Raw genomic sequence first — 25,754 nt, 5'->3', positions numbered from 1 at the left:
GTCTAAATTTTAGGGCTCAGGTTTTGTATGGGAAGAGTAACAGAAGGCTGAGAGCCACCTGCCCTCATTGTCTTTTACCTCAGAGAGAGAAGGCAGCCTGTGGTCTCTCTCCACCAGAATCCTTTATTGCCGTGGGCAAGTTTTCTTCACCATCTGTGCCTCCATCCCCTTGTTTGCAAAGCTGGTTATGTCCTGTACCTCTTGGGGTACATTTTGTGGGAGGGCCACCTGAAAATGACACAGTTTTGTGTGGAAATGGCAGCTTTATTTATAGTCAAAAATGTGGGTGAACCATGAGCCAACAGTTCCAAATCTTTGCCGCTGAACTGTCATCCCTATTAATTCATATCAAGGAGAGGGAAAGGTACATGCTGAAAAGCAGAAAGCAGACTTCAGGGCAGAAGGGAACTGTGCGCCAGAGCTGTCTGTAAAGCCAACTGTTGTAAATAAACTGTCTGATCATAAAGAATGAAGAATTGTTTTTGTGTTGAACTGTAAAAGCTTATTATTATAAACAGATCATGGGATCCTAGAGTTGAAGGAGACCCCAAGGGCCATCCCGTCCAACCCCCTGCCATACAGGAAGATACCATCCAATCCTTCCCAGTGACAAATGGCCATCCAGCCTCTGCTTAAAAACAGCCTCCAAAGAAGGAGACTCCAGCACTCTCTGAGGGAGTGTCTTCCAATGTCAGCTCTTGCTGTCAGGAAGTTCTTCCTAATGTTTATCTGGAATCTCTTTTCCTGTTGCTTGAATCCATTGCTCTGTGTCTTATTCCCTGGAGCAGCAGAAAATAAGCTTGCTCCATTCTCAACATGACACCCCTTCAAATAGCTAACCTTTCCTTCTCCAGGCTAAAAATACCCAGCTCCCTAAGTTGCTCCTCATAGGGCTTTGGGTTTTCCAGAACATTCACCAGTTTTGGTCTCCTTCTTGACAGTGTTGCTTTATTTGATAATACTACTTTAACAGACTGTAACCAGCAACTTGAAAGGTCTCTATCATCTCACACAACTCTTAGAAGATCTATGGCCAGGGCCACAATTTGCATCTTTCTGTATCTTATTAGAGCCTTTCTCACCACCACAACTGTGCTTAAAACCTGCTGGCTGTGATATCACTGAAAGTGGACCGAAATCCACACACGCTCCGCTAAATAAATTCTTTCCCCCTTTCCTCTGAATACAACAGATGAACACAGCTTCCTCTTACAGAACTGTACAGACATTTGTGAACATTTTTGTGTACACATTGTGGGGAAGAAGGGAAAGTGTGTGTGTCTATGGAAATGGAGCGACCGTGGCATTTCCTGGGGTGGAACATTTCAACCAGCAAATATTCTCTCATACTGCCCTGTCAGGGAGTCTGCAAGGGCACCCTTTATACTTAACTACAGCACAGTTCTGGAAAAGGCTACTGCTCTCAGTCAAAACCCTCCCTGTGACGGATGGCCATCCAGCCTCTGTTTAAAGACCTCCAAAGAAGGAGACTCCAGCACCCTCAGAGGGAGTGTGTTCGAACAGCTCTTACTGTTCTTCCTAAGGGTTGTTTTTGTTGAGTGCCTTCAAGTCATTTTTAACTCATGGTGACCCTAAAGTGAGCGAACCTATCATGAGGTTTTCTGGGACAGAAAGTGTGTGACTCGCCCAAAGTCACTCCTGAGTTTCTATGACTGAGCAGGGATTCGAACACTGCTCTCCAGATTCATAATCTAGTGCTCAAACCACTACACCACACTGCCTTTAAATATCTGAAAGGATGTCCTGTAGATACTGAAGTGAGCTTGTTTTCTCATAGAATCCTAGAGTTGGAAAAAAGCCCGAAAGGCCATCTAGTCCAACCCCATTCTGCCATGCAGGAACTCTGAAAGTATTCCCGACAGATGGCCATCCAGCCTCTGCTTAAAGACCTCCACTACACTCTGAGGAAGGAGTGTGTTCCACTGTCGAACAGCCCTTACTGCTCCTAATGTTTAGGTGGAATCTCTTTGTCCTTTTCTCTGGCGCAGCAGAAACCAACCTTGCTCCATCTTCAATATGATACCCTTCAGGTGCATCTGAGGAAGTAGATTGAAGTCTACAAAAGCTCATGCTGCCAATTTATTTCAGGTGCTAACCTGATCTCTGTACATACTGATTCTCTAGACCAGTGATGGTGAAGCTTTAACAGACCGAATGCCCAAACTGCAACCTGGACCCCACTTATTTATTGCAAAGTGCCACATCCCTCTGGCTTTCTAGTAAGAAGCTCTAGCAAACTCTGTGCTGGGGCAATAGCATGTGTGCCCACAGAGAGGGCTCTGAGTGCCACCTCTGGCACATGCGCCATAGGTTCACCATCACTGCTGTAGACTAACACGGCTATATCTTTGAATCCCTTCAGATATTTAAACATGGCCATCATATCGCCTCTGAGCCTTCTCTTCTCCAGGCTAAACATACCGGCCAGCTCCTTAAGTCTCTTCTCGGAGGGCTTGGTGGTTTCCAGACAGTACTGCTTCAGAGACTAGAATGGATTCAAGTTACAGGAAAAGCGATTCCGGCTAAGCATTAGGAAGAACTGCTGGACCATAGATACGCTGCTTCAGAAGCTGGCAGAGTCCTCTTTTTGGAGGCTGTTTTTAAACAGAGGATGGATGGTCATCTAGAAGGCCAAGGCAGTGCACTGTGTAAACCAGTGTGGTTTAATCCAAATGCCTTTAAAAACACTCCTGGTTATTTATTAAATCTGTGTTGAGTTTGTGTGTGTGTTACACTCATCCCTCCATATTTGTGGCTTTGATATTTGCGGATTTGATTAATATGTTCTCTCTAGGAATATCTGGGTCCTCCAGTGCAACTCTATGGTCAACATTAACTAAAAGTTTCATTGAAGGACCTAGAGATTCCTAGAGAGAACATATTAATCAAATCTGTGAATAATCAAATCCGCAAATATCAAAGCCGCAAATATGGAGGGACGGGTGTATACTCCACTAGGCCTTTGTACCTCCTCCAGGGCAGTCCTATGGCCAGTGTCTGTCGGACGTTGGCCACAGAGTTGCCCTGGAGGACCTAGAGATTCCTAGAGAGGTGTCCTTTCAGGTAAAAACATGGCAGTTTTGTTATTTGGGGTTTTTCCATATCCACGGGGGTCTTGTGCCCCTAACCCTGGCCAAAATGGAGGCACAAGTGTGTATATAATTTTTAGAGGAGCAGTGTGGTGCAATGGTTTGGGCATTGGACTGGGACACTGGGAGACCAGTCTTCGAATCCCGGCTTGGCCATGGAGGCCAGCTGAGTGACCTTGTGAGGAGGACAAAAATAGCAGATATCTTTTATCACTGGAACGCCTAAAGATAGATAAGGATGAACTAGAGAACAGATAACAGAACAGGCCAAAGAGGTCTCTTCACGGCGTCCAACCAAGGCCAGTTTATTGCCCCTAAGTGGTGCCAAAATGAGGAATGCCGGAATGCCAGGCTGGGAGAGCGAGTGAAGAGTGCTGGATGGCACCCAGGAGGGGCCTGGGAAGGCGTACTTCTATGTAACCATGGCTGAGGAGGAGGGATGTATGTCTTTATCCTATGCATTCAATCAACACCTGACTTGGAAGTTCTTTGTTTGAATGCTTATATTTAAGCCAATGTCCGGGGCTTCAGACTCTGGAGAAATGCCCCTCTGAAGCCATCTGGCTCATAAACTGCTGGGCTTCCATTCGCTTCTGGTCTCTCTGGATTGCCTTTCCTGGAATATCTGCAAGACTTGGGCAGGTCACACTCTCTCAGCCTCAGAGGATGGCACCCAAATGGCCCTCCCTCCCAGGGAGGAGGGCTTGGATGGTGTCCTGCAATGGCAGAAGAGGAGGGCTGGGCTGGAGGGCCAGAGCCCAAGAGGAGGGACCTTTCCCTGGCGCTTTTGGGCTCCTCCTGGCATCCATCTTGTCCAAGGGCAGGTGAGAAGAGAGCATGGGAGCCATTGCGCTTTTAAAGGACATCTGTCCCAAAGGAGCCACCGTACCTGAGTCTTCACGGCGGCATGTCTCTTTATTCCTTTTTCCCGCCTGCTGTCAGGGGGCGGGGCTACCAGCTTGCTCGTCCAATAGGAGCCGCAAGGGGTATGATGAGCAGCCAATCGCGGCCGAGCTGGGACGGTTTCCGTGGTTACGGCGCGGCCTTGCTTCCGGGCGGCGGCGGTGGGAGAGAGAGCGAGCCATGTCCGGCAGCGAGAGCTGTGTGAGCCTTTGGCGGGAGGAGAACGACGGCCTGGTCCGGCGCTGGCGGAGGGTAACCGCTCGGCTTCCTTCGAGAAAGAAAGAGGGAGGGAGGGAGGAGCTGGCTTTTTGGGACTACAACTCCCAGAATCCTCCGCGTCGGCATGCTGGCTGAGGGATTCTGGGAGCTGTAGTTCTGACTATTCGGTGGAGAAGTTGCTACGCTGCCAGAGAGGTCCGAGTGTGTTTAATAACAAGAACAACATTAATAAGTTTTATTTATATACCGCCTTTCCAAAGGATCAAGCGGTTTACAAAATTACAAAAGCAAGTCCATAAAATACAGTAAAATACAATACAGTAAAACCATAATAAGATCCAATACAACACAACCCTTAATGCAATACAACGCAACACAAATGATTCCCTCTCCCCCTTTAGATATATCACAAAATACCTAAATATAACAATGATAAAACATAAAATAAATCATTAGACCCTCCACAGCCAGAGGCAGTCTACCCCAGAGACCGAACCTTAGTAGATTATGCTTTATCCATGACTTGGATGACGGAATTGGGAGCATACTTATCAAATTTGTAGATGACACCAAATTAGGGGGAATAGCTAATACCCCAGAGGACAGGATCAAGATTCAAAATGACCTGAATAGACTAGAAAGCTGGGCCAAAGCTAACAAAATGAAATTCAACACAGAGAAATGTAAGGTATTGCACTTAGGGCGGAAAAATGAAATGCACAGATATAGGATGGGTGACACCTGGCTGAATGAAACTATATGTGAAAGGGATCTAGGAGTCCAAGTAGACCACAAGTTGAACATGAGTCAACAGTGCGATGCGACAGCTAAAAAGGCCAATGCAATTTTAGGCTGCATCAATAAAAGTATAGTGTCTAGATCAAGAGAAGTAATTGTGCTACTCTATTCTGCTCTGGTCAGGCCCCACCTAGAATATTGTGTCCAGTTCTGGGCACCACAATTCAGAAAGGACATTGAGAAACTGGAGCGTGTCCAAAGGAGGGCGACAAAAATGGTGAAGGGTCTGGAAACCATGCCCTATGAGGAACGACTTAGGGAGCTGGGGATGTTTAGCCTGGAGAAAAGAAGGTTAAGAGGTGATATGATAGCCCTGTTTAAATATTTGAAAGGATGTCATATTGAGGAGGGAGCAAGCTTGTTTTCTGCTGCTCCAGGGAACAGGACCCGGAACAATGGATGCAAGCTACAGGAAAAGAGATTCCACCTCAACATTAGGAGGAACTTCCTGACAGCAAGGGCTGTTCGACAGTGGAACACACTCCTTCCTCGGAGTGTAGTGGAGTCTCCTTCCTTAGAGGTCTTTAAACAGAGGCTGGATGGCCATCTGTCAATGGGGATGCTTTGATTGGGATTTCCTGCATGGCAGAATGGGGTTGGACTGGATGGCCCTTGCGGTCTCTTCCAACTCTATGATTCTATGCTGCAAGATATCCAGAGGCAGTGGCATTACTCCCTCACCCAACTATTTTCCTCAATGGGTTTTGTTATCTCACTGCTGCCAGCTATTTATGAAGATGACAATGTGGCAAAACGCTCAAAACCTTTTTATTTTTTTAAACCGCTTTTTATTTCTCTCACCTTGTGCCACAGTTGCCACCAATCTGTGACAAAGACCTACTTTTCCCAAAAAATTACTCAAGGGACTTACTAATAAAACATTTCCCTTGATGCCAGTAGCCTGTGACTGAATCTTTGACAGCACTCCAACAGTCATTTATTGAAACACCGCTATAAGTTCATTAAATACAGTATCATTTGTGTGGGATGTTGTTCATAGCTGATACCTTGTTTGCATACTTTATTTGTTACACTGTGTTATGATTGTGGTTTCCTGTCCTTGTTTGTTACAGTAACCCAAATTATTATTATTATTATTATTATATTTATTTATATCCCTCTTTTCCCCCAAGACTCAGGCTCAGGGCACCTTACAACATTAAAAAAACAATACAGTTAAAATCATACAAAATAGCACATTAAAATAGAATTAAATTAGTACAATAATTAAAATGAATTACATCTTAAAATATCAAATGCTTTAAAAAGATAAAAAATCTTTAAAATACATTAAAACAATATAGGACCCAAGGCTGTTCTTTAAAAGTTTTCTCCTGTCTGAAAAGGAAGGCAGAATTCAAAGATATAGCCGCGTTAATCTGTAGAATCAATACACAGAGAGATCTTGTAGCACCTTTGAGACTAATTGAAAGACTTTCTTTCTTTTACATCAGAGAAAGATGTGGAAGGGATTGAGGAGGAGTGGTCTCCGATAGTAGATTATTGTAAAAGAATATGGAGATAAGATGCAGGACAAGAAAAGAGGGTTTATATTCTGGATAGCTATGTTTTGCTTGTGTGAACAGATGTAATCCTTGTAATATCATTCCAGGAAACGGGCGATAATGTTTCAGAGTGTCCAAAGAGTTCAGAAGCGAAGGGGAAGCCCAGGAGCAATCACTGAAGGAACTGTGGAAGTCTATGGTAGACGACTGACATCCAGATATTTGTGGTACTGACATGATCAGACCACTTTTTTTGTATAAAACTGATATAACAAGAGTTTTAATGTATATAATATGATAAAAATATAAATTCTAAAAAAGAAAGAATTCATTTCTTTGAGTTAGTCTCAGAGGTGCTGCAAGATCTCTCAACGTACTGAAGAGGAAGGTTTTTGCCTGTCGGTGGGAGCCATCCAGGAAGGGCCATTCTGGTTTCCCTAGGCAGGGAGTGCCAACGTCTCGGGGCAGCCACAGAAAAGGCCCTCTTCTCTCTTGCCCTGCCAACCGCGCTTGGGATGGAGAAAAGGGCCTCCCCTGAGGATCTCAGGGCCTGGCCCAGTTCATTTGGGCAGATACGATCGGCCAGATAGTGTGGCCCTGAGCCATATAGGGCTTTATAGGTCAGCACCAGCATCCAAAACCATTCAAAATCTTTATTATATTCTTGTTTCTTACACTATTGTTAACTACTTCACTTTTCACTGACTACTATTCTCCTCAGAGACTAAGCCTTTCCTCACTTTCCCCAGGACTCTCTTAGTCCTCTCTTGGGGCTTTTTAAACTTTTAACTGCCTTTCTCTGCAGTATTACCTAGTCCCTCAGGCTCTTCATGTTAAGGAAAAAGCAACATGGGACATACAGTGAATGAAATAAAACATGTATGTGAGAGTCAGGATGACTCAGCAAAAGCAATTAGAAGCCACACAGGTGTAGAAGGTAATGGAATTAACAAGTCCTGAATGCCAAGGACAGAAATACAAAGTGGATAATTGAAGACACCTGAGAATTGTTAAGTGGTCAAGGCTGAGATGATGAAATTAATAATTCTGGGTAGAAACAAGAGAACCAATGAGAGTGGATGTACACGCCCACTGGGTGGAAACTGACAAGAGTGGGTGGGATTATCCAATGACTATAATAATGGCTATGAATCCCAATGTATTTTGTGGGTAGTAGTAGTGGGTAGGAGTATTGGAGTAGTGTTGGATAGTTTTGGAGCTGTATATAGTAGAATAAAGTAGATCTTTTATATAAGACTACTGAGTTGTCTGGTGTCTTGGGTGAAGAGACAAGAGCCAGCTGGATCCTGAAGAAGTGGGAAGACTTCTGTGGAAGCAAGAGAGAGAAGGCTTGGAGAGTTTGTCAGGGTCTTCAGCCTATTCTCTGTAACTCTGCTGCTTTAGAGCAAAGCTTTAACCACTGGCCAAAACTGGTCAGCGCCGGTGCGTAACAAGGTGGTGAGTTCGAGCCAGAGGTGAAGAGCTACAACTCCCATCATCCCTGACACTTCAACCCCTCAGATTGTACTAAAACAGTAACTCCCACTTTGAGTTCTGTCCCTAACCCACTAACTCACAACAACAACCTCAATGTTTGTTTGTTTTGAGGGGGAGGGTTTTTTTTAAAAAAAGATTTTTTAAAAATTAAAAACCAAACATACCAACAAATGCATACAAGTTTTCCATATCTAAAAAAAACAACCCTATACAAGGAAAGACTTAACAATAAAAAAAAGCCTAACAAAAATTAAAATTAAAAAGAATATACAAACAAAACAGGGAAACAAAGGCATCCAGCCCACCTGACTATACTATAATGTTAAAACACACACACACTACACAAGAGCTCTTCTTGGTTTGTTTGTTTAAACAAGGGTTTTGTTTTGTTTTGTTTGTTTGCACTATTTTATTTATTCATTTACCTTATTTTTTATGCCTCCTTTCTCCCAGAAAGGGACCTGGGGTGGCTTACAAATAAAAACATTTTTTAAATTTATTACTTTTGTTATTTCTCAAAGAAACAAGCAGACAAATTTAACCCTCCCAAACAGACAGCGTAAGATAAACAGTTTCATTCTACAAACTTACACATTCATTCTACAGCTTTTCTTTCCACAAACTTCCATACCCAGTCTTTAATCTTCTACCTATCTTAACCTCGTTAATCTTTGTCTATAATATCTATAAAATCTTTGTCCTTATTTTCTCCTTTGCTTTACATCACTCTTACATTCTCTTACATACAAATTAAAACATTTTTAAAAACTTTACAATAAAAGTTTTCAAACAATTTTAAAAAACCAAATAGAAATGGTATAAAATTGTCCCTAACCCACTAACATTAAAAAACATATCATAACTACATCTCCCCCCAATATGAAAGCCACCCCATGATTATGCATTTAAAAGCCTGCCTGAATAAAACCATTTTTGGGGGCCAGCCTGGCGTCCAAACAGTGGAACTGATGTCTAAGATTACGGCAGTATAGGACTAAACGAGAAAATTAAGTTGTAAAATGCAGTCCAGACGTTACAGCCGCCAGCTTGAAGAATAATTGTCCTTTTAAAAAGTGTTATTTTACAGCAAATTGTTTTGCTTGGGCTTCTGTCAAGTCAGTGGTTCCCAACCTGTGGGTCGGGACCCCTTTGGGGGTCGAATGACCCTTTCACGGGGGTCGCCTAAGACCATTGGAAATCTTATATTTGCATGTAGCAATGCAAATTATTTTATGGTTGGGGGTCACCACAACATGAGGTACTGTCTTAAAGGGTCGCAGCATTAGTAAGGTTGAGAGCCACTGTGTCAAGTGAAGGATTTCTTTCTGAATGGCATTTCTTGCACTATAAAATAAAAGGATTTTAAAAAAAGCAACCGAGGCTGGATGCTGGCCGTAACTTGAAAATTACCCATAAACTGTTAAAGTTAAAATGTTCAAATTCAAACAGTCACTGTTGTTCTAATAGGAGAGTTGAGACATAATAATAATAATAGCCAGACTTTTAAAAAAAATATTGTTGTTGTTGTGGGCCTTCAAGTTGTTTCTGACTTATGGTAACCCTAAAGTCAGCCTATCATGGGGTTTTCTTGGCAAGGTTTGTTCAGAGGAGGTGTGCCCTTGCGTTTCCCTGAGGCTGAGAGAGTGTGACTCCCCCAAGGCCACCCAGTGGGTTTCATGGCTGAGCTAGGAATCAAACCCTGGTCTCCAGAGTCATTGCTTATGATCTTCACAAGTAATAGTTTGCTTTGTAGTGAGAGCCTCAGCATGCTGTCTCTTTACTCGCTTAGAAAAGCTATAAATAAAGAATAAAGCAGTAAATAATAATTCTGCTTGCAAGTTTGCCTGCCTCCTTGGCCTGTGGCAGAAGATATGCACTGATACAGACTATGGTCCCTTCAAGCTGCATCATCCTTTCTCCTTGGTAGGCAACAAGGTCTTCAGGCTCCGACTGCTCAGTGACACAAACAGCTCAGCAATGCCGCCTCGCCTTCACCAAGTTGCTGCAGAAAATCCAAGGTATCTCCAAAAGCCTTACTTGGTAGGGAGAAAAGTGGTTTGAAGGTTCTCTAGGTAATCATGCGGTATGGTTTTGGTATCTCCCTTTGGAGTCATTTGCCCCACTTATCACCTATCCTCTGTAGTGGAATTGCTTTGCTTGTGTTCTATGGGATGCTCTCCCTTCATCCACTACAGAGTTCACTGTAACAAGTCTGTGTTTATCTGAGCTGAAGTATGTGCTGTATTCTATAGCGTAAGTATCTTGCTGTTGCGGAGTTGTTTCCAGAATAAAAATGGAAATAACTATCTTATTAGTGTTTTTTTAAATAGTTTTTGTGTTTTGGCTGTGTGGCTGTGTTCTGAAAGAGTTTATTCCTGATGTTTCACCTGCATCTATGGCTGGCATCTTCAGAGAATGCTGGCATGGAGGTGTGTGGGATATATATAGAGGAGGTGATTTACATGTTAATCTATGTGTTGGTCTGTTGTTGAATGGCCAGGGCTCAGGGTGGAAGGAATATGCCAGAAGGCTTTGTGTCTATTTAATTAGTGCTCCATTTTCTGCTGGGAAATCACTTCCCCCTCAACCAAGGGTCACACTATATATATATATATATATATATATATATATCCCCCACACAACTCCATGTCACCATTCTCTGAAGATGCCAGTCACAGATGCAGGCTAAATGTCAGGAATAAACTCTTCAAGAACACAGCCACATAGCCCCCAAACCCCACAAAAAAACTATGGATGTCAGCCATAAAGGCCTTTGACTTTCATGCGTATTAGACATATGGGCAAAGATATCTGTTGTGGAAGAAGTTAGTAGAAGGAGGTGGGTAGAAGTCTAGATTTGTGTGCTGCTTTGGTTGCAGAGTCTCTCATAATGCAGACCCAGTCAGGAACTCTGGGGCAGGGGTTAGGTGCGGTTGTTTTGCCTTTAAAAGGCCAAATTTGAGCAATCACCATTCTGTAAGCCTAATCTGTTTCTTATGCCTGCCTTTGAAGATTTTGATGTGATGTAATTAGTTTTGTTCACATTAATATATTGTACCTTCTTGGACCTAAGACCCTGTAAAACCAGAATATTATTGGCATGGATTAAACTACCATTAAAGAACTCTTCCTCAGTTCTGCCTTAGTTCTGCCTCTGTCCCCAGGTGATTCCTGACCAAGTGCCACCCTAACCAAGAAGGCTTCAGGTTTTCTGAAGTCTTCATTTTGAACAGGAGGATCTGTGGCTGGAGGGACTCCCCTGTTGATCAAGCTCTGAGATGTGATCTGGCTGTTTTGTGTCATTGCAGGGCTTCCGGCTGCCCTCCCAGCTCTTCCACTGGAGCTGACGGTCCTCTACAACGCTCTCCTCTTTGATATTAATCTGTCCAGCAGTTCTGATGAGGAGCTTTTGACATTAATAGACCATGGACTCAGTAGAGGTAAGGAAGATAATTCTCACTACTAGTCATCTGATGGATTATAGAACCAAGGTAACCAGGCTTAATGAAGGAAAATTGTGCCTCTGCAGAAAGGGGTTGGAATGCAAATAACCCTTCCTCTGGATTCTAGATCTGCGTCTAACTAGCCTTTCTGTCCGCAAGCCCCCATGATGTAGTATAAACTTGTTCTTTTCTTCTCCCACCCTCTGCCATGAACAATCAACTTTTCCATCTGTCTTTGCTAGTGCTTGAGGCTTGTTCTATATCTGACCGGGGTGTCTGCTCAGAGGAATGCTGGGAGAGGATTCTCCAGGGAAGGATCCCTGAGGAGCTCCAGGCCTCTCTGCACCAACTGGCTGCCCTGCAGGCTGCACTTTGGCTGATGGCAAACCGCCTGGAAGATGTGGAAGGTCTCTTTCGGATTCTGAGTGGTGCCAAGGTAAGATAGCTGCAGTCTGGCTCTGCATAGCCCTCCCATGAAGGCATTGGCTCACCCAATCTTTCTAGGGGAAACCTGATGGTTTTCTCTTGACTTATGAGCAGAAGCCTTGTGGTGATACAGCATGCTGATAGCATGCTCCAGATGAGGATTTCTCTCAGTAAGAACCACCACATAACTTTGAACCCACCTCATCTTGTCATAAACTAAACAGGATTGGGTCTGGTTAATCCTCAAATAGGAAATTATTAGGAGGGTATACTTGTGATCTCTGCGTAGGGCTGGGAAGAGAACCCTGCCTGAAATTTTGAAGAGCCATGGTTGCAAGTCAGAGGTCCATTACAAACGAGCCTTTGCGGCGCCCCTGTCACGTGCTAGGGGTTGGCCGAGGACCTAGCGTCCACACCAGCCTCACCCCTAGCACGTGACGGGGGTGTGAAAATGGTGGCGCCCTATACACATGGGCGCTGCCATTTTTACGTGCCGGATGCATAGCGTCCGCACGTCACGCCCCGGATATGACGCCGCGAGTGCACGAGTAGTGCCTCGTGGTGTCCCATCTGGGGCGCAAGAAGAAGCGCCATTTTGGGGCTTCTTTTTGCTCCGTGAGGGAGCCGCGCAGTTTGGCTTCCTCGCGGAGCAACCAGCAGCAGCGCGAGACCGCCCTTTTTGGGCGGTCTCTAACGTGCCAGAGTTACCAATATTGGGCTATATAGATTCCCACGGGTCTGACTTAGCATAAAGACAGCTTCCTATGACCCTAGCAGAAACTGGTCCAGCTGATTCTGCAATGATCTCTGAACAAAGTCGTCCAGACATGCATTGACTGTGCTTGCCTCACCGGCCACCTTGAAGGAAGGTGGGATGAAGGTACCTGTGTGCCCATTTCTGATTATTGTCTTGTTGGTTATAATTTAAGGTAGACATCTTCTACCTTCACCTTCTCCTCTAACTCTCTGCTATTCTGATCCCCAACAACAGAACGGGATCTGGAAAAGCACAAGAAATTGATTTGTCTTTAAAATGTCAGAAAACTCCTTATCTTCATTCGTTACTCCTTTCCCAGGACCTGGGGGCTTCTTGCCCTGGCTCTCAAAATGAGCTTCTTTCACTGCTACAGACGTGGAATCCATGTGATATGGAGGGATCTGACCCCCTTGTGGCACAGAGTTTGCAAGACCTGAAAGAGATGCTGTGGACTTCAGCTGCCTTCTTGCAAGGTAAGGCTGGTAGTATCCTTTCTCTGCCTGCCCCTTGTTTACATTAGTCCTCCTCATTTGAATCTTTTCATTTCCAGTGACTGTTCCACAGATTTTGCACCAATGAATCTTCCACAAATTTTGGAATCAAAATTAACTGTGAGTTAGTGTGTAAAACAAATTTAACACAGGAGGGATGCTCAAGTATTAGTGAGAAAGACAAGTGAGGGGGTTATAACAAAACTGTAGCACTCATAGTTGCTTATTAAAAGTTATTCCAATCCACCTCATGGCCTCAGGTTTGAGAAGATCAGAATTTGGATAAGATCAGAATGTGGCATTGAAGGCACCCAGCCCAAGCGACCTGCTCAGCAACAAGAATACCCCTTTCTTGGTATTTTCCCCAGTTACCAGTATCCATTTAATGTGAAGATGTTTGTCCTAACATTCAGTAAATTTAATTACAGATTCTGAAAAATGATTTTTAAATGTGTGTGTGTATACACAAATGTAGAACTCTTGTCTACCTGCCTCTGGGTACCAAGTACTTGCCAGCTTAAATAGCATGCATTATGTTCCAGACCACGTTCTGTTCCTCAGGATGTTCTAGATATGGATCTTTCCAGACTAGCCATTTCAGTTGCTTTGTGGGTCTTTCTTAATATCTGTGATGCTGTGGCTTTGGGAGGAGGTCTTCATGAGAGGAATGTTCCATCATGAGAAGCACCTTCCAAGAATGCTTTTCTCCAAGCAGCACTTGGTCATGGGGCCTGTCCCTGGAAACTGCCTACCCTCACCTTTTAAGCCTCTTGGCAATGGGAGATTGCCAGGTCCTGCCCCAAGTTCACCCCTCTCTATACCTTGCTCTGGAGGGCTGTTGGATGGGGACCCATTTGAGGCTTTTCTCTTTGTTCCAGGTATTCAGAAACTTGAAGCTGGTGATAGCCCTGCTGCTCTTGCCTTTCTCCAAGCAGCTGCTGCTGGGCTGTCTTCTAAGCGAGTCCTTGCCCAGACCTTCACCTTAATGGGATGCTGCACCTTGAAACTGGTATGAGTGTTTTTGTTGCGTATTTGTGCAGGATGTTCATGAGGTGACATGGTACATGAATTTAGGGCAGGAAGGAGAGGAAAGTGTCACATACAGAACAAAGCTCTGTCAGAAACAGCTGGCTTCAATGTGCCCTGCCTGTGTTGAAGTATCTGAGTGACTGCAAATCCCACAACAGAAACTGCATGTGTGTCCAGGTCTCTTTCCTCCTGTCCTGCAGTGTTTTTCCACTGAGTTGTGGTTGTCTAATGGTAGACAGCAAGGCTCATGCTTGGTTTGTTAAGCAAGAAAGATCCTAGAAGGCAATGCTGCAGAGAAACTAGAAAATAAGTGTTTTCTCATTTCCAGTTAGTTTTAATCCACCAGCCCTCCCTCCTTTCTTTTCTAGTTTTCAAAAGCAAAGAAAATATGTCCCAGTAGGAAATGTGTCTTGTGATTATTTTCCTGTCTCCTTCACTGTCTGCCCTTGGGTGGCCCTTGTGGTCTCTTCTAGCTCTATATTTCTAAGGAATAAAATAATTCACTTGTGAAAATGTTTTTTGTTGCTGAAGTCCAGTAATAAGCAGCAATAAATCTTTCCTTGGGCTTCTTCTCTTAACCTTTAGTCAAAGATGAGTTTAGCATGGGTTGGTATTGAAGTACTCTGGCCAGTATGCAACTTACACAGCACAGAAAGGGAGAAGCAGACATTTCTGGGCATTCCATCAAGCATCATGGTCTATGGGAAGGTAGCACAATAGACTCCTGAGGTACTCCTTGGGATTGCAGTCTTGTTTTCTCCAAGACAAGCTTTCTCTCTTACTTCACATGCTTCTCTTCACTCCAGGGCAAGCCACAGGTGGCAATGCAGCACCTGAGACGAGCCCTGCAGGTGGATTTCACATTCCTTCCTGCCTTGTACCAAGCAGCCTTGTTGTACCGCCAACTGGATCTCCTGGAGGCAGAGCTGGAGTCCTTGACTTTGCTTTATCAGGTAAAGGGGATCCCAGTTCTGTGGGATGGAGCCAAATATCTGCATTGATATTCTAACTTCTCTGCCTGGAAATGGGAATGAGGCGAGCTCCCTAGTTAACTAGCTAGCTGCAGAGTCTGACTGGAGAAGCCTGTCTATGTACAAGCACAGCTCTACGATTCTATGATCAGTATAGGAGGGGCAGTCATAGTTTCTGGATCACTCGGGGATCCAGAACCCCCTTGTGAAAAGGGGACATAGGAAGCAAACCAAAGCAGTTTTCTGCATGGCTGCATTTTGCCTCTTGCTTGCTAAAGAACAGAGTTTTACTGCCTTATAAGTACCTGTTTCCCTACATCTTCTATACTCCAGGCTTTGGATGGCCCTGCGCAGGTGACTAGAGAGTCGGTCCAACCGTGTTTCCTAATCAGAATAGAGCATCTCGTTCGTTCATCTCGACTGTCCCCTTTCTTTGTCCAGAAGTGTCCTTCAGGAGTAAAATACCTGTTGGCACAGAGGTGCCTTCAGGCAAGGAGGTGAGTGCCCTCTCACACATCCTTCATGATACATGGGGTGCCCCATGGCTAATTTGACAGTCAGTCTTCATTTCCTTAGGGAGAGCATTTTGTGTTGTTCTTGTGGTGTGTGCCTTCTATTTGTTTCTGACTTATGGTGACACTATACTAACTCTCACAGGATTTTCTTGGAAAGATTTATTATTCAGAGGAGGTTTGCTCTTACCTTCGTCTGAGCCTGAAACAATGTGACTCGCCCAAAATCACCTGGATATTTCCATGGCTGATGAGGTGTTCAAACCCTGGTCTCCTGGAGACCTTGTCCCAGCACTCAGACTACTACACTATTCTGACTGTCCTTGGCAATATTTGTTAAGAGAAGAGTTAACATGGCCCTCCTCCGATGCTGGCGGAGTGGGACTTGCTGAAGTCACCCGCTGAGTTTCCATGACTGAACAGAGACTCACACTGTAGTCTCCCAAAATCATAGATTCATAGAGTTTGAAGAGACCACATGTGTCATCCAGTCCAACCCCCTGCCATGCAGGAAGACACAATCAAAGCACCCCTGACAGATGGCCATCCAGTCTCTGTTTAAAAACCTCCAAAGAAAGAGATTCCGCTACTCTTACTATGAGGAAATTCTTTCCAATGTTGAGGTGTAATCTCTTGAATCCATGGCTCCGTGTCCTATTCTCTGGAGCAGCAGAAAACAAGCTTACTCCATCCTCAATACGACATCCCTTCACATATTTAAACAGGGCTATCATATCACTTAAACAGGGCTATCATATCTTCTCCAGGCTAAACATACCGAGCTCCCTCTCCTCATAGGGTATGGTTTCCAGTTTCGAATCCCAGTCCAGCATTCAAAACACTACACCGTGCTAAATGTTGCAAAGCTTTTCTGTTGGGCCTCAGCCACCCATCCAGCCATGAGAAAACTTGGCAAGAACTGACTGGAGGACGGAGCACCAATGAAATGGCCATGCTCCAGCAGTGTGAGGCTCCTTTTGACTTGTCCTTTCTGCTGCAGGGCAAATGAAGCAGCAGAGCACTACCTTGACCTCTTGGCCATGCTACAAGAAGGGCCCCTTCAGCAGGTAGGTCCTTGCTGCAGCTTATCTCTACATCACCAAACTCATTTTGTTCATCTGCCTCCACAGATATGTGGCTTCTCCCACTCTCAAGAACTGGACTGACTAGGGCAACTATACATTAAAACTGTAAAACTGGGCCCATGAAAACCCATTGTAACAGATAACAAAGAGAAAGGACATTAAGCAACAAGAAAAATGCTATATTTTGCTGGGGCAACCATCCTCTGCCATGCCAACAAAAGTGTAAAAGGGTTATGGAGCTTCCTGTTTAACAGCTTTTTAGCTAGATTTTGCTGGGATATTTCATGATTTGTCTGAAACATTAGAAGACCTTTTGCAAGGACTTGGCAAAGTTGCCATTCTCTTCCTGGATATCTCAGAGCAACAGAGGCCTCTCTCTTGTCCACTTTACCCACACAACCTACCCAGAAAGCAAGAAGCAAAATTAGTGGTTTTTTGGAGCTCAATAGCAGCCTCTTGGGAATGACTTTCAGAAGATTAGGGGGAACCCAGAGCAGGTATTTCAAGGTATGAAGGACTAGGATATATTATTGATTGATTGATTTATATCTCACCTTTCTCCTGATACAGGAACTCAAGGCAGCTCACAGCAGATTTAAAACCATAGTGGAAAAACAATATAAAAACATTAAAAAGTATAACTATAACATTTAAAAAACCATGCAGCAATTTATAGAGTTAAAAACATTAAATATTAAAATGTATTTTAAAAACTGTATGCAAACCTCAAAATCTGAATTGCACAACATTTAAAACCCCAATCCTCTTTAGTATGAAAGAGCCTGACAGCACAAAAATGTTTTTACATACCATCAAAAGGAGAACAGGGACAGGGCCATCCTGGCCTCTCTAGGGAGGGAGTTGCAGAGCCTGGGAGCAGCCACCAAGAAGGCTCTGTGTCCCTTGTTCCTACAAACAAGCCTAAGAGGGTGATGTGGCAGACAGAATGGCCTCTCTGTCGCATCTTAGAGCTCTAATGGGCTCATAAAGTGAGTTAGGGCCCTTCAAATAGCCTGGACTATTGCTGTATAGGTCTTTATATGTCACAGCCAGCACTTGAGCTGAGCTCGAAAATGGGGGGAAAATAACCTGTTTATGTTCTGCTGGGTCCTTGGTGCTCACATTCCCAGTGGGCTTTGTTGCAATCTCTCTGTAATGCTGTGTACTGAAGGCACAGTGTGTTCTGATCGTTGGGGCTGTGGTGGGGTGATTTCTCCAATTTCCCCAGGTGTGCCAGAGTGGGGAGCTGGCCTTGCCGAGGATCCCTGAAGTGTTCTTGGAAGCTGCCTCTGCACTGGAGGAACTGGCCAAGAACGAAGATGCCATTGTGGTGTGTGAGGAGGTGGTCATGCAGACAAGTAAGCTGATCCCCAAGAAGCTGAGAATTGGACCGGGCTTGAGAAGTGATGAGGATGTCCTGTGGGCAAAGTCTCCCAGCATCTTCCAGAAGCAAGAGAGCCTATGCTGCATCCTTTGGCGAGCAGCTGCCTGTCTGCTCCAGGGATGGGGCTGGGCTAGGCAAGGAGAGGCCAAGGAAGCCATCAGCCACTTCAGCAGGTAACTTGGGTCTCGGGGATCCCAGTCTGTGATACCAGGCTGATTGTTATGACTGCCTTTTCTGTTCTTTGTTTGCCTGGGAGGAAATGCTGATTAATGATGAGCATCATCATCTTCCTTTACACCCTGCTGTGAGAGAACTCCTCTCCAGACTGGCCCCCCAGTTCCAAACCTTTGGGCTCCTGTCACTCCCTTTGCTCATGTACCCTTGGTATCCCTCCCTGGATCTACTCTTCAGGCCTCAAGGTGGCCATTGCTGTGGACCAGTGGCTGTGTTGATCTGTGCATTCAATGGTTAAGTGTGACCAGTTCTCCTTATCCATTATTGAAAGGAAGAGTTATACTCAGTAGTAGAAAATAAAGATGAGTAAAGATTTCTTATACAGCAATAAAGTTAAACATGACCTCACTGAATTAAACTATCAATAACATTAACACAATTTAATCAAACAAAAGTTTATGCTACAATCATCTTTCAGTCTAAAAAGGTGCTAGAAGATCATTTTTACATTACAATTAAAACAGAATTCAGAGACATAGCTGTATTACTCTGGAATATCAGTATGCAAAGGAATATTGTAGCATCTTTGAGACTAACTGTGTAAAAGAAGTTGTAGCTGAGAATCAGAAAGGAAATTCAGTAAAGCCTGCCTGCACCACATTCAGAAACTCCCTCCACCATTTGCATGGCATCCATCCACCCTGGCCGCATGCAACATTTTTTCTCCTTCTCTGGTCCCATCCTTAAAACTGAACTTGTCAACTCATTACCATACCCACGAAGTTTGGCAGTTTTATGTCTATCCATACAGTCTGATTATAAAGGTCCTTCCTGGGCAGCAGTTCACTCCATGCATCTGAGAAAGTATGTCAAGGCTACTAAAGCTTATGCTACAACATTTTTTGCTCAGTTAGTCTCACAGGTGCTACAAGATCACTTTGCATTACAATTAAAACAGTACAGCAATCTTAAAAGTCCTTTCTCTAAAAACATTCTAAACGGTGTGATGTTGCATGTTTGCTTCTCCTTGCCACTGAGGAATAGTGCTGATGATACTACTCCCACCTCTGTGTTACATTTGCAGCCTTGAAAGACAGACAATCTGTATTTTAAAACAAAGCTGTAAGAGCTGGAGGTTACTGTCCTCTGTACAAGCCTCCAGTTGCTATGCTTGTGTGGTTCTGGTTAAGCAGAAAGATATAACCCTCTCCATAAGGCCTGCCCTGCCTTCTGTCAGGAAAACTGTTAAAATAACAAGAATTTTCTCTTGTAGCTTCTTGCTGCTTGTTCTTGAGTGTGCCAAAAGGATTCTGCTTTCCTCTTTCCCTTATAGGTCCCTTGATGATCTCCTGAGAGTCCATTTTGTGAGTCCAGGTAAGACCCAGGCGCTTGTTTGCTATAATGATTTCTGGCAGGTAGAGAGGGCCCTTTTCCAGGGTTAGGCAAAACCTAACAGTTGCCAGAAAACAGGAATTATTGTTTTTGCTTGTCTGAGACCTGGGAGATGGTTACTCAATGTGCTTTCTTTGTCAGGTGGCAGCTGCAACAGCAGCGCTGAAGAGAACTGGGAGCAAATGGGGCTACCAGAAGCAAAGGTTCTCGGCCAAATCAGGCAGCTGGCCCTGACTGGACGAGGGGCTCAGTTTCTGGAGCTGGGGCAAGAGCAAAAGGCCTTGATGGATTTTCAGTACAGTCTGCACATCTGTCCTGGTATGGAAATCCTCAGATTTGTTGGCTAAGGTAGAAAAGTGCATGGCTTGCAATTGCTCCAGTGTCACTGGCCGTGGTGGACTCAGTGCTCCTTGCAGCAGGGGTAAAGGAAACAGAGCCTGTACTTCACATGTAGTCCCCCTCAGCTGAAAGCCCAATTGGGGACCCCACACATGCCCTCTAGGGGCCATGGAGAGCCATGCTACGAGCCTTGAATGCTGTTTGCCTCCTGGTTGGAGAAGAGGATCTCACCAGGGCCCACATCCCAGAAGCTTTTTGGAATTGGGATGTAGGGGCCACAGGGAGGAGGTGTGATCCTTCTGGGCCTTGTGGGCAGTCTACACATGCCTGGACCCTGAGAGGGTGGCAGTTGTCCGCCCTGGCCCTACAGCGAAATTATGCTGAAGGAACATTTGAGTGCCTGGTGGATGACCTGTAATGCAGAGCACAGAATCTCCTGATGCAAACCAAATGCCCAGAGTAGCAGAGACCATCAGGCTCAAGACAGAGATGGGGATGAGATGGGACCTTCCTCCCTAGATGCTGTGGGATCCCACACAGGATGTTAGCAGAAGCTTTTTGATATTTCGCTTAGGATTGCCATCTGTATTGAAGTCAGCTTTCACCATGCTTTCCTTTGTCCCTTCCAGACAATCCAAGTGCAATTTTGTACTTTCTCCACACTCTGTGGAAGTTGGGCCGAAGGCAGGAAGCCGCTGCACACTGGCAGAAGTTCCTCCCAAAGTCTGCATTGATGGATGAAATGGCAGAAGGGTATGTGAGAGTGCATGTGCACATGCTGCTCGACTGCTGCTTGCACACCAACACAGGAGGCAGCAGGAAGAGTGGGCATCTGTAACTCTGGGGAGCAGAGTAGACTCCAGCTAGTTCCCTCCCAGCAGCCAGCCATCAACAACGTCTGGACAAGGGATAGGCAACCTGTAGAAGCTTCTGACTCTAACTCCCAGGGCCAATAATCGGTGACTACAGGATCTGTAGTCCAAATCAGGTGGATTACCCACCCCTGGTTTAGGCATGGATGAGGTGATTTCAAGGATAGGAAGACATGCTGCTTTTGAGACTCTGCTTTTGGCTACTAGCTATTCTGCTATAGTCTGCCAAAGGGATGCCTCAGGTGCTCAATGGGTCAAAACAGTATTTTTTTCCTCTTTCTGGAGCTGAAAAAAACAAGGCATTTTGCAAACAGGTGCTCTGAGATTAACAGGATGCCATATCTGTGCTTTATACTGGATCTAATATGTGCTTGAAAGTTAGGGCCAGCAGGAGCAGTAGTTACAGCCCAAAGGCAATATCTGCCTCTGAAGAGGGAAGAACAAAAAAACAACAACTTTTAATTTCCCATAGTTTTTGTTCATTTGTCTGGGTTGGGTTTTGGTTTTTTTAGGCAACTAATCTCACATATCTGTGTCTCTGGTAGCCTTGCTTTTAGGAACCATGGGTGAAAAGCTTGTTCAAATATAATGGTCAGCATCTGCAGCAGCCTTCTTGGTGGCTGCTCCTAGGCTATGAACTGACTGCAGCAGAAGGGTCTTTCAGTGTGGTGTGCTGCATTTTTGTCTCCTTTACCAGACTAAAATACTTTAGAATTGATTATTTAAATGTTTAAACTTTAGGGGTTTGTTTTAATCACTTTTGCTCCCCTCACACTCCAGTTATAGCACTTTAGAAACCACTTTAGCTGCCATGGTTTCATCCTGTGGAATCCTAGGATTTATAGCCTGAGGAGCCAAGTGGAGATTGGTGGCAGAGAAATTTAAATATCTCACAAAACTACAAATCCCAGGATTATGTAGGACAGAACCACAACAGTTATCATGGTTTCCAATCCATAATGCTACAACAGATTCAAAATGCTACATCTGTGTAGTGCAAAAGGGTTCCTGGTTTTAATCTCATAGCCAGAAGGTTATGACGTACATTAAACAAATGCATAAATAGCTGGATATGCATTCCTGTTTTTACAGAGCTTTTACAAGTGTTTCTCACTTTCAGCACATGATACCATTGGATGTGCTAGGCCAAACATGCCGTCTCCCAGCCTGCAACTCGCTTTTCTCATCACAGCCTTCCTTTGTCTGCTTTAATAGACCTTTGACATTAGTAAAACTCCCCCCCTTTTTTTAATATATATATTTCAGATCCTTTCCATTATATCTGCAGCCGTGTGTGAGACAAATGAAGTTTCCCCATGTGGAGTCTCTCACCAGCGACATGGAGAGGTTTCTGGAGGGAAACAATCAGGAACCCTAGACGTTGGCAGTGCTGTCTTCTTGTTTTCCTTTCAGACAACTGGACTTCTCTGCCTTGGAGGGGGGGTAGCTTTTGAGGGGTACTGATGCAAAAAGGAAGTATGTGTATTTGCAGAAACAAGCTGTATATAATAAAAATCCCATGGTTTTGCTTTTTTAAAACTTTGCCGTTTGGATGTTTGTGGAATGTGGGGCAAATCTCTTGTTCCTCCTCCTCTTCTGTGGTTCTGACGGAAATTTCTTGGACAACTGCTTCAGACAGATAGTAAAGCAAAACTCACCGACCCGCTGAAGTAAAAGCTGAATTTGGTTGCCCCTTTTGTGTGTGCAAAGGAGACAGGAGTAAAGCCAAGGATAGCTTTTTCCTCCTCACATACAGTGATGCTGTCCTCTGGTTGCTCATCCTTCTGACCTACAACAGCCCTATTTGCCTGGACCTGAAAAAGGACGAATGAAGGGATGCAAACATGGCAGGTTATAGCACCTCAGACATTGCAATGGGTTTGTGGAATGGCTGTTTTGAACTGGAAAAACATGTGGGCCTTTCCGCTTCCCTGGTTCTGGGTAATGGCTCCATTCTCTGAAGCACTGAGGACTGCCAGAAAAAATGATGAATGGCATAGTTTCCCTTTTCCCTTAGCTGTCCTTCTGAAAAATTTAATGGATGCCATTTCCTTCTAATGAGCATACAGAGTGTTTATAAATGTTTAAAGTCTGTGCTTGATTTTTCCCCCTTTTGCCAACTTGTATCTTGATCCTCAAAGCGTGTCTTGTGTAATGTTTAGTTGTGCATTATTTGACAAGAGAGACGTTGAGATCAGGCGATGCCTTTTTAATCTGACATATGTGGGTCAGATCAGTGATTCTCAGTAGCAAAATGGACAATTGGTGCTCGCTCTTGGTGAGAAGGACCGGATGCTTTCAGAGTAGATACGCAAATGAAGCAATATCCTGCAACCGCTCCCCCTCCATTATAGCAACACCATCATTCCTCCGTTGTATTTTCTGCATCAGTTGCGCAGGGAAGAGGCTTCAGCCGGCCAGGACTAGACTGGCAGCGGTTCCCCAGAGGACCTTTTTGCCTGTTGCCCCCAGACTGTGAAGGGATTTGGCAGATGAAAACGCTGATGGCATTTAAAACAGCATTAAAGACGCATCTCTTCCAGTAGGCAGATCTGGTTGGTTTTAAACCATGGCTTAATTAGTCTATTTTGAAGAGCGCATTATTAGTAGGATTCAAAGATATAGCCATGTTATTCTGTGGAATCAGCACACAGAGATCTTGCAGCCCCTTTGAGGCCAAGTGGAAGAAAGGAGTCGGCAGCAGGAGCCTCCCTAGGCCTAAGTCCGCTTCCTCAGGGGCATGCCTGGCTTCCAAATGCACCTTTAGCCTAAGGAAGCGCATGCTTCCAACCCAGTGAGTCTCAGAGGTCCGGCAAGATCTCTTTGCACACTGATCCCAGAGACTGAAATGAAACAACCTAAAGACGGCTTTAACTGCCCTGGCTCAGTTGCTAGGGGATTCTGGGAACTGTAGTTCTGCCGGAGAGCTCTGGCGCCACAGCTGAGCCAGGGCCGCCAAAGCAGCCTGGATCCATGACAGTCAAGGGAAGCTATTCAGCGTCTTTATCACTGCCTTGGAAGGGACAGAGCTTGGGGAAAGTCCCTTCTTCAGCCCCTTTGGCCAGGGCTTCCAAAGCTGGCTGTGTTGCGGGGAATTCTGGGAGTCATAGTCCCCCAAAAGTAACTTTCCCCTTCGCTTTAGTTCGAGCCCATAGGGAATCATTGGCTGAACGTTCTGCACTTGCTCAGAAACACTCCTTTCCTGCCCCGATGGAGTCACGCATCCCATAATCCCTTGCTCCAGGGACTACTTCCGGGTTCAGGTGCCGTCAAGCCTTGTCAATCAACGCGGCCCTGCGGCTGTGCTCCCAAGTCCAACTCCGCAGTAGGATCTACGAAGCCTTCGATTGGCGGACCGCCGCGTCAGTCGCCAACATGTCCGCTTTTGATTCGCTCCGGCGTGCCGGTGCGTTTTGGGACTCCACCCAATCAACGCGGCGTTGCTAGGCAGAACTAGTTTCGGGGCGGGCCTGGCGCATTTCCTTTTTTCTGATTGGCCCTTTTGTTGCCGGGTCCCTCTGTTTCCCGGATGCACACCTTCGACGCCGGCCGGGTGGGGCTTTTTATTTTTTCCCCCTCCGTTCGGATTGGGCGGTTGGGTCTTTTTCTTTTTCGTGATTGGCTGAGGCGGCACCTGTTGCTAGGCAGAGTGCGGCCTAGTCAGCCGGGCGGAGCCTCACTCCCGATGAGTCGGCGTTGAGGCTAGAGAGACTGAGGGAAGCCCAGCGAGCGGAGCCGCAGAGAGAGAGCAGAAAGCCCGCGGCGCCTAGGCCAGCCAGCCACCGATCCTCCCGCGCCCTCTGCCGCCATGGCTTCGGGAGCCGAGTGAGTCTGGCAGACAGGGGCCGCCCAGGCCCAGGGAGGCCCTCCGCCGCGAAGGGAAGGCCGCGGCGGCTCCCCGGCCCCTTCTTTCCCCTCAGAGGAGGCAGGATTTGAACCCAGGGCCCTTCCGAGGTTTCGTTTGGAGGGAGCGAGGCTCCTTGGGGGCTGGATTGGGAAGGGCCCTGGGGGGCGGGGGGCCCCTCGGAAGGGAAGCACGGGCATCGCCGCCGCCGCCGCCTCCAGGAGGCCACTTCCTGCTCCCGTTTTGCCGAGTCATTGGGGGGAAGGCAGGCAGGGAGCCGGGGCAAAGACAAATGACACGGCTACCCCCCTCCCCCCCAATAGGGAAAGGTCGGGGAAGGCCTGCTCCATGGGGAAAGAGCCCAGAGAAGCCGTCCTTGCCGAGTCCTTGCCTCCAGAGAGAGATCCTCGGGGGAACAGAGGACACATGGGCAAGCATGGCTTCCCTCCTTTGTTTTCGTACCTCCCGGGAAAATGTGTGTCTTGGGGGGCAGAGGGGGACTCCTTCGGCTTCCCTTATCCCCCCCCCCATCCGCCATGTGCCCCATCCTAGAAATGAAATGTTGAAGTTTGAGGGGGAGGCTTGAACCCAGGCCCCCAGCCCCCAGCCATGGGAGAGACCCCCCCCCCGCCATCCACACAGAGCCTGGGGGGAGCCAGGAGGCTCTCGGAGAAGGGGCGCCTTTCTTTGGGGAGCCTGAACTGTGAGGGCGGCTCGTCTTCCGGTCGTTTCTGACTCAGTGGAGTTTTCTTGGCAGGTTTTCTTTCGCCATCCTCTGAGGCTGAGACAGTGTGACTTTCCCAAGTCACTCAGTGGGTTTCACAGCCCAGCAGGGATTTGAACCCTGGTCTCCAGAGTCGCAGCCCAACATTCAAACCACTGCGCCATCAAATTAACCCCTCTTCTATTTCTTTATTGTCGCCTTGGAAGGCGTGTTTTAAGTGCCTTTTCTCAGGGGACCAGGGTTCGGGTTCCCTCTCAGGTGACCATGGGCAAGTCACAC

General features: G+C 45.8%; 2 protein-coding genes across 4 annotated transcripts in view; both read left to right on the top strand.

Moving 5' to 3' along the window:
* Positions 1-4,182: 4,182 nt before the first annotated feature.
* Positions 4,183-22,416, top strand: FANCG (FA complementation group G). 3 transcript variants are annotated; one of them, XM_089498079.1, is made up of 14 exons: positions 4,183-4,265; positions 9,960-10,050; positions 11,341-11,472; positions 11,718-11,911; positions 12,978-13,131; positions 14,028-14,158; positions 14,985-15,131; positions 15,483-15,646; positions 16,662-16,728; positions 17,975-18,303; positions 19,638-19,678; positions 19,838-20,014; positions 20,665-20,788; positions 22,174-22,416. In XM_089498079.1, exons 1-14 carry the CDS (start codon positions 4,194-4,196, stop codon positions 22,283-22,285), a joined length of 1,935 nt encoding a protein of 644 aa, XP_089354205.1. In that variant the 5' UTR covers positions 4,183-4,193; the 3' UTR covers positions 22,286-22,416. The 3 variants fall into 3 exon arrangements, with proteins under 3 accessions (XP_089354205.1, XP_089354222.1, XP_089354214.1); XM_089498088.1 differs by lacking the exon at positions 4,183-4,265 and adding an exon at positions 6,609-6,734; XM_089498096.1 differs by lacking the exons at positions 15,483-15,646; positions 16,662-16,728.
* Positions 22,417-24,493: 2,077 nt separating this feature from the next.
* Positions 24,494-25,754, top strand: part of VCP (valosin containing protein) — a 33,862-nt gene continuing 32,601 nt past the window's right edge. Inside the window, exon 1 of the mRNA XM_089498113.1 lies at positions 24,494-24,732. Within this exon, the coding sequence (XP_089354239.1) occupies positions 24,716-24,732 (17 nt within the window). The 5' untranslated portion in view covers positions 24,494-24,715. The remainder of the gene's footprint in view (positions 24,733-25,754) is intronic.

The sequence above is a fragment of the Sceloporus occidentalis genome, unplaced genomic scaffold, assembly GCF_023333645.1.
Source record: "Sceloporus occidentalis isolate IW3139 unplaced genomic scaffold, rSceOcc1.0.p SCAF_1, whole genome shotgun sequence".
NCBI classification, from domain to species: domain Eukaryota; kingdom Metazoa; phylum Chordata; class Lepidosauria; order Squamata; family Phrynosomatidae; genus Sceloporus; species Sceloporus occidentalis.
Note: the sequence above shows the minus strand (reverse complement) of the source record. Positions and strands in the feature narration are given on the sequence as shown.

Coding starts and splice junctions, on each gene's coding strand:
- FANCG (XM_089498079.1), top strand. CDS start 4,194: ATGTCCGGCAGCGAGAGCTGTGTGAGCCTTTGGCGGGAGGAGAACGAC. Junction 14,159..14,984: donor GATGCTGCACCTTGAAACTG/GTATGAGTGTTT, acceptor TCTTCACTCCAG/GGCAAGCCACAGGTGGCAAT. Junction 15,132..15,482: donor CCTTGACTTTGCTTTATCAG/GTAAAGGGGATC, acceptor TCTATACTCCAG/GCTTTGGATGGCCCTGCGCA.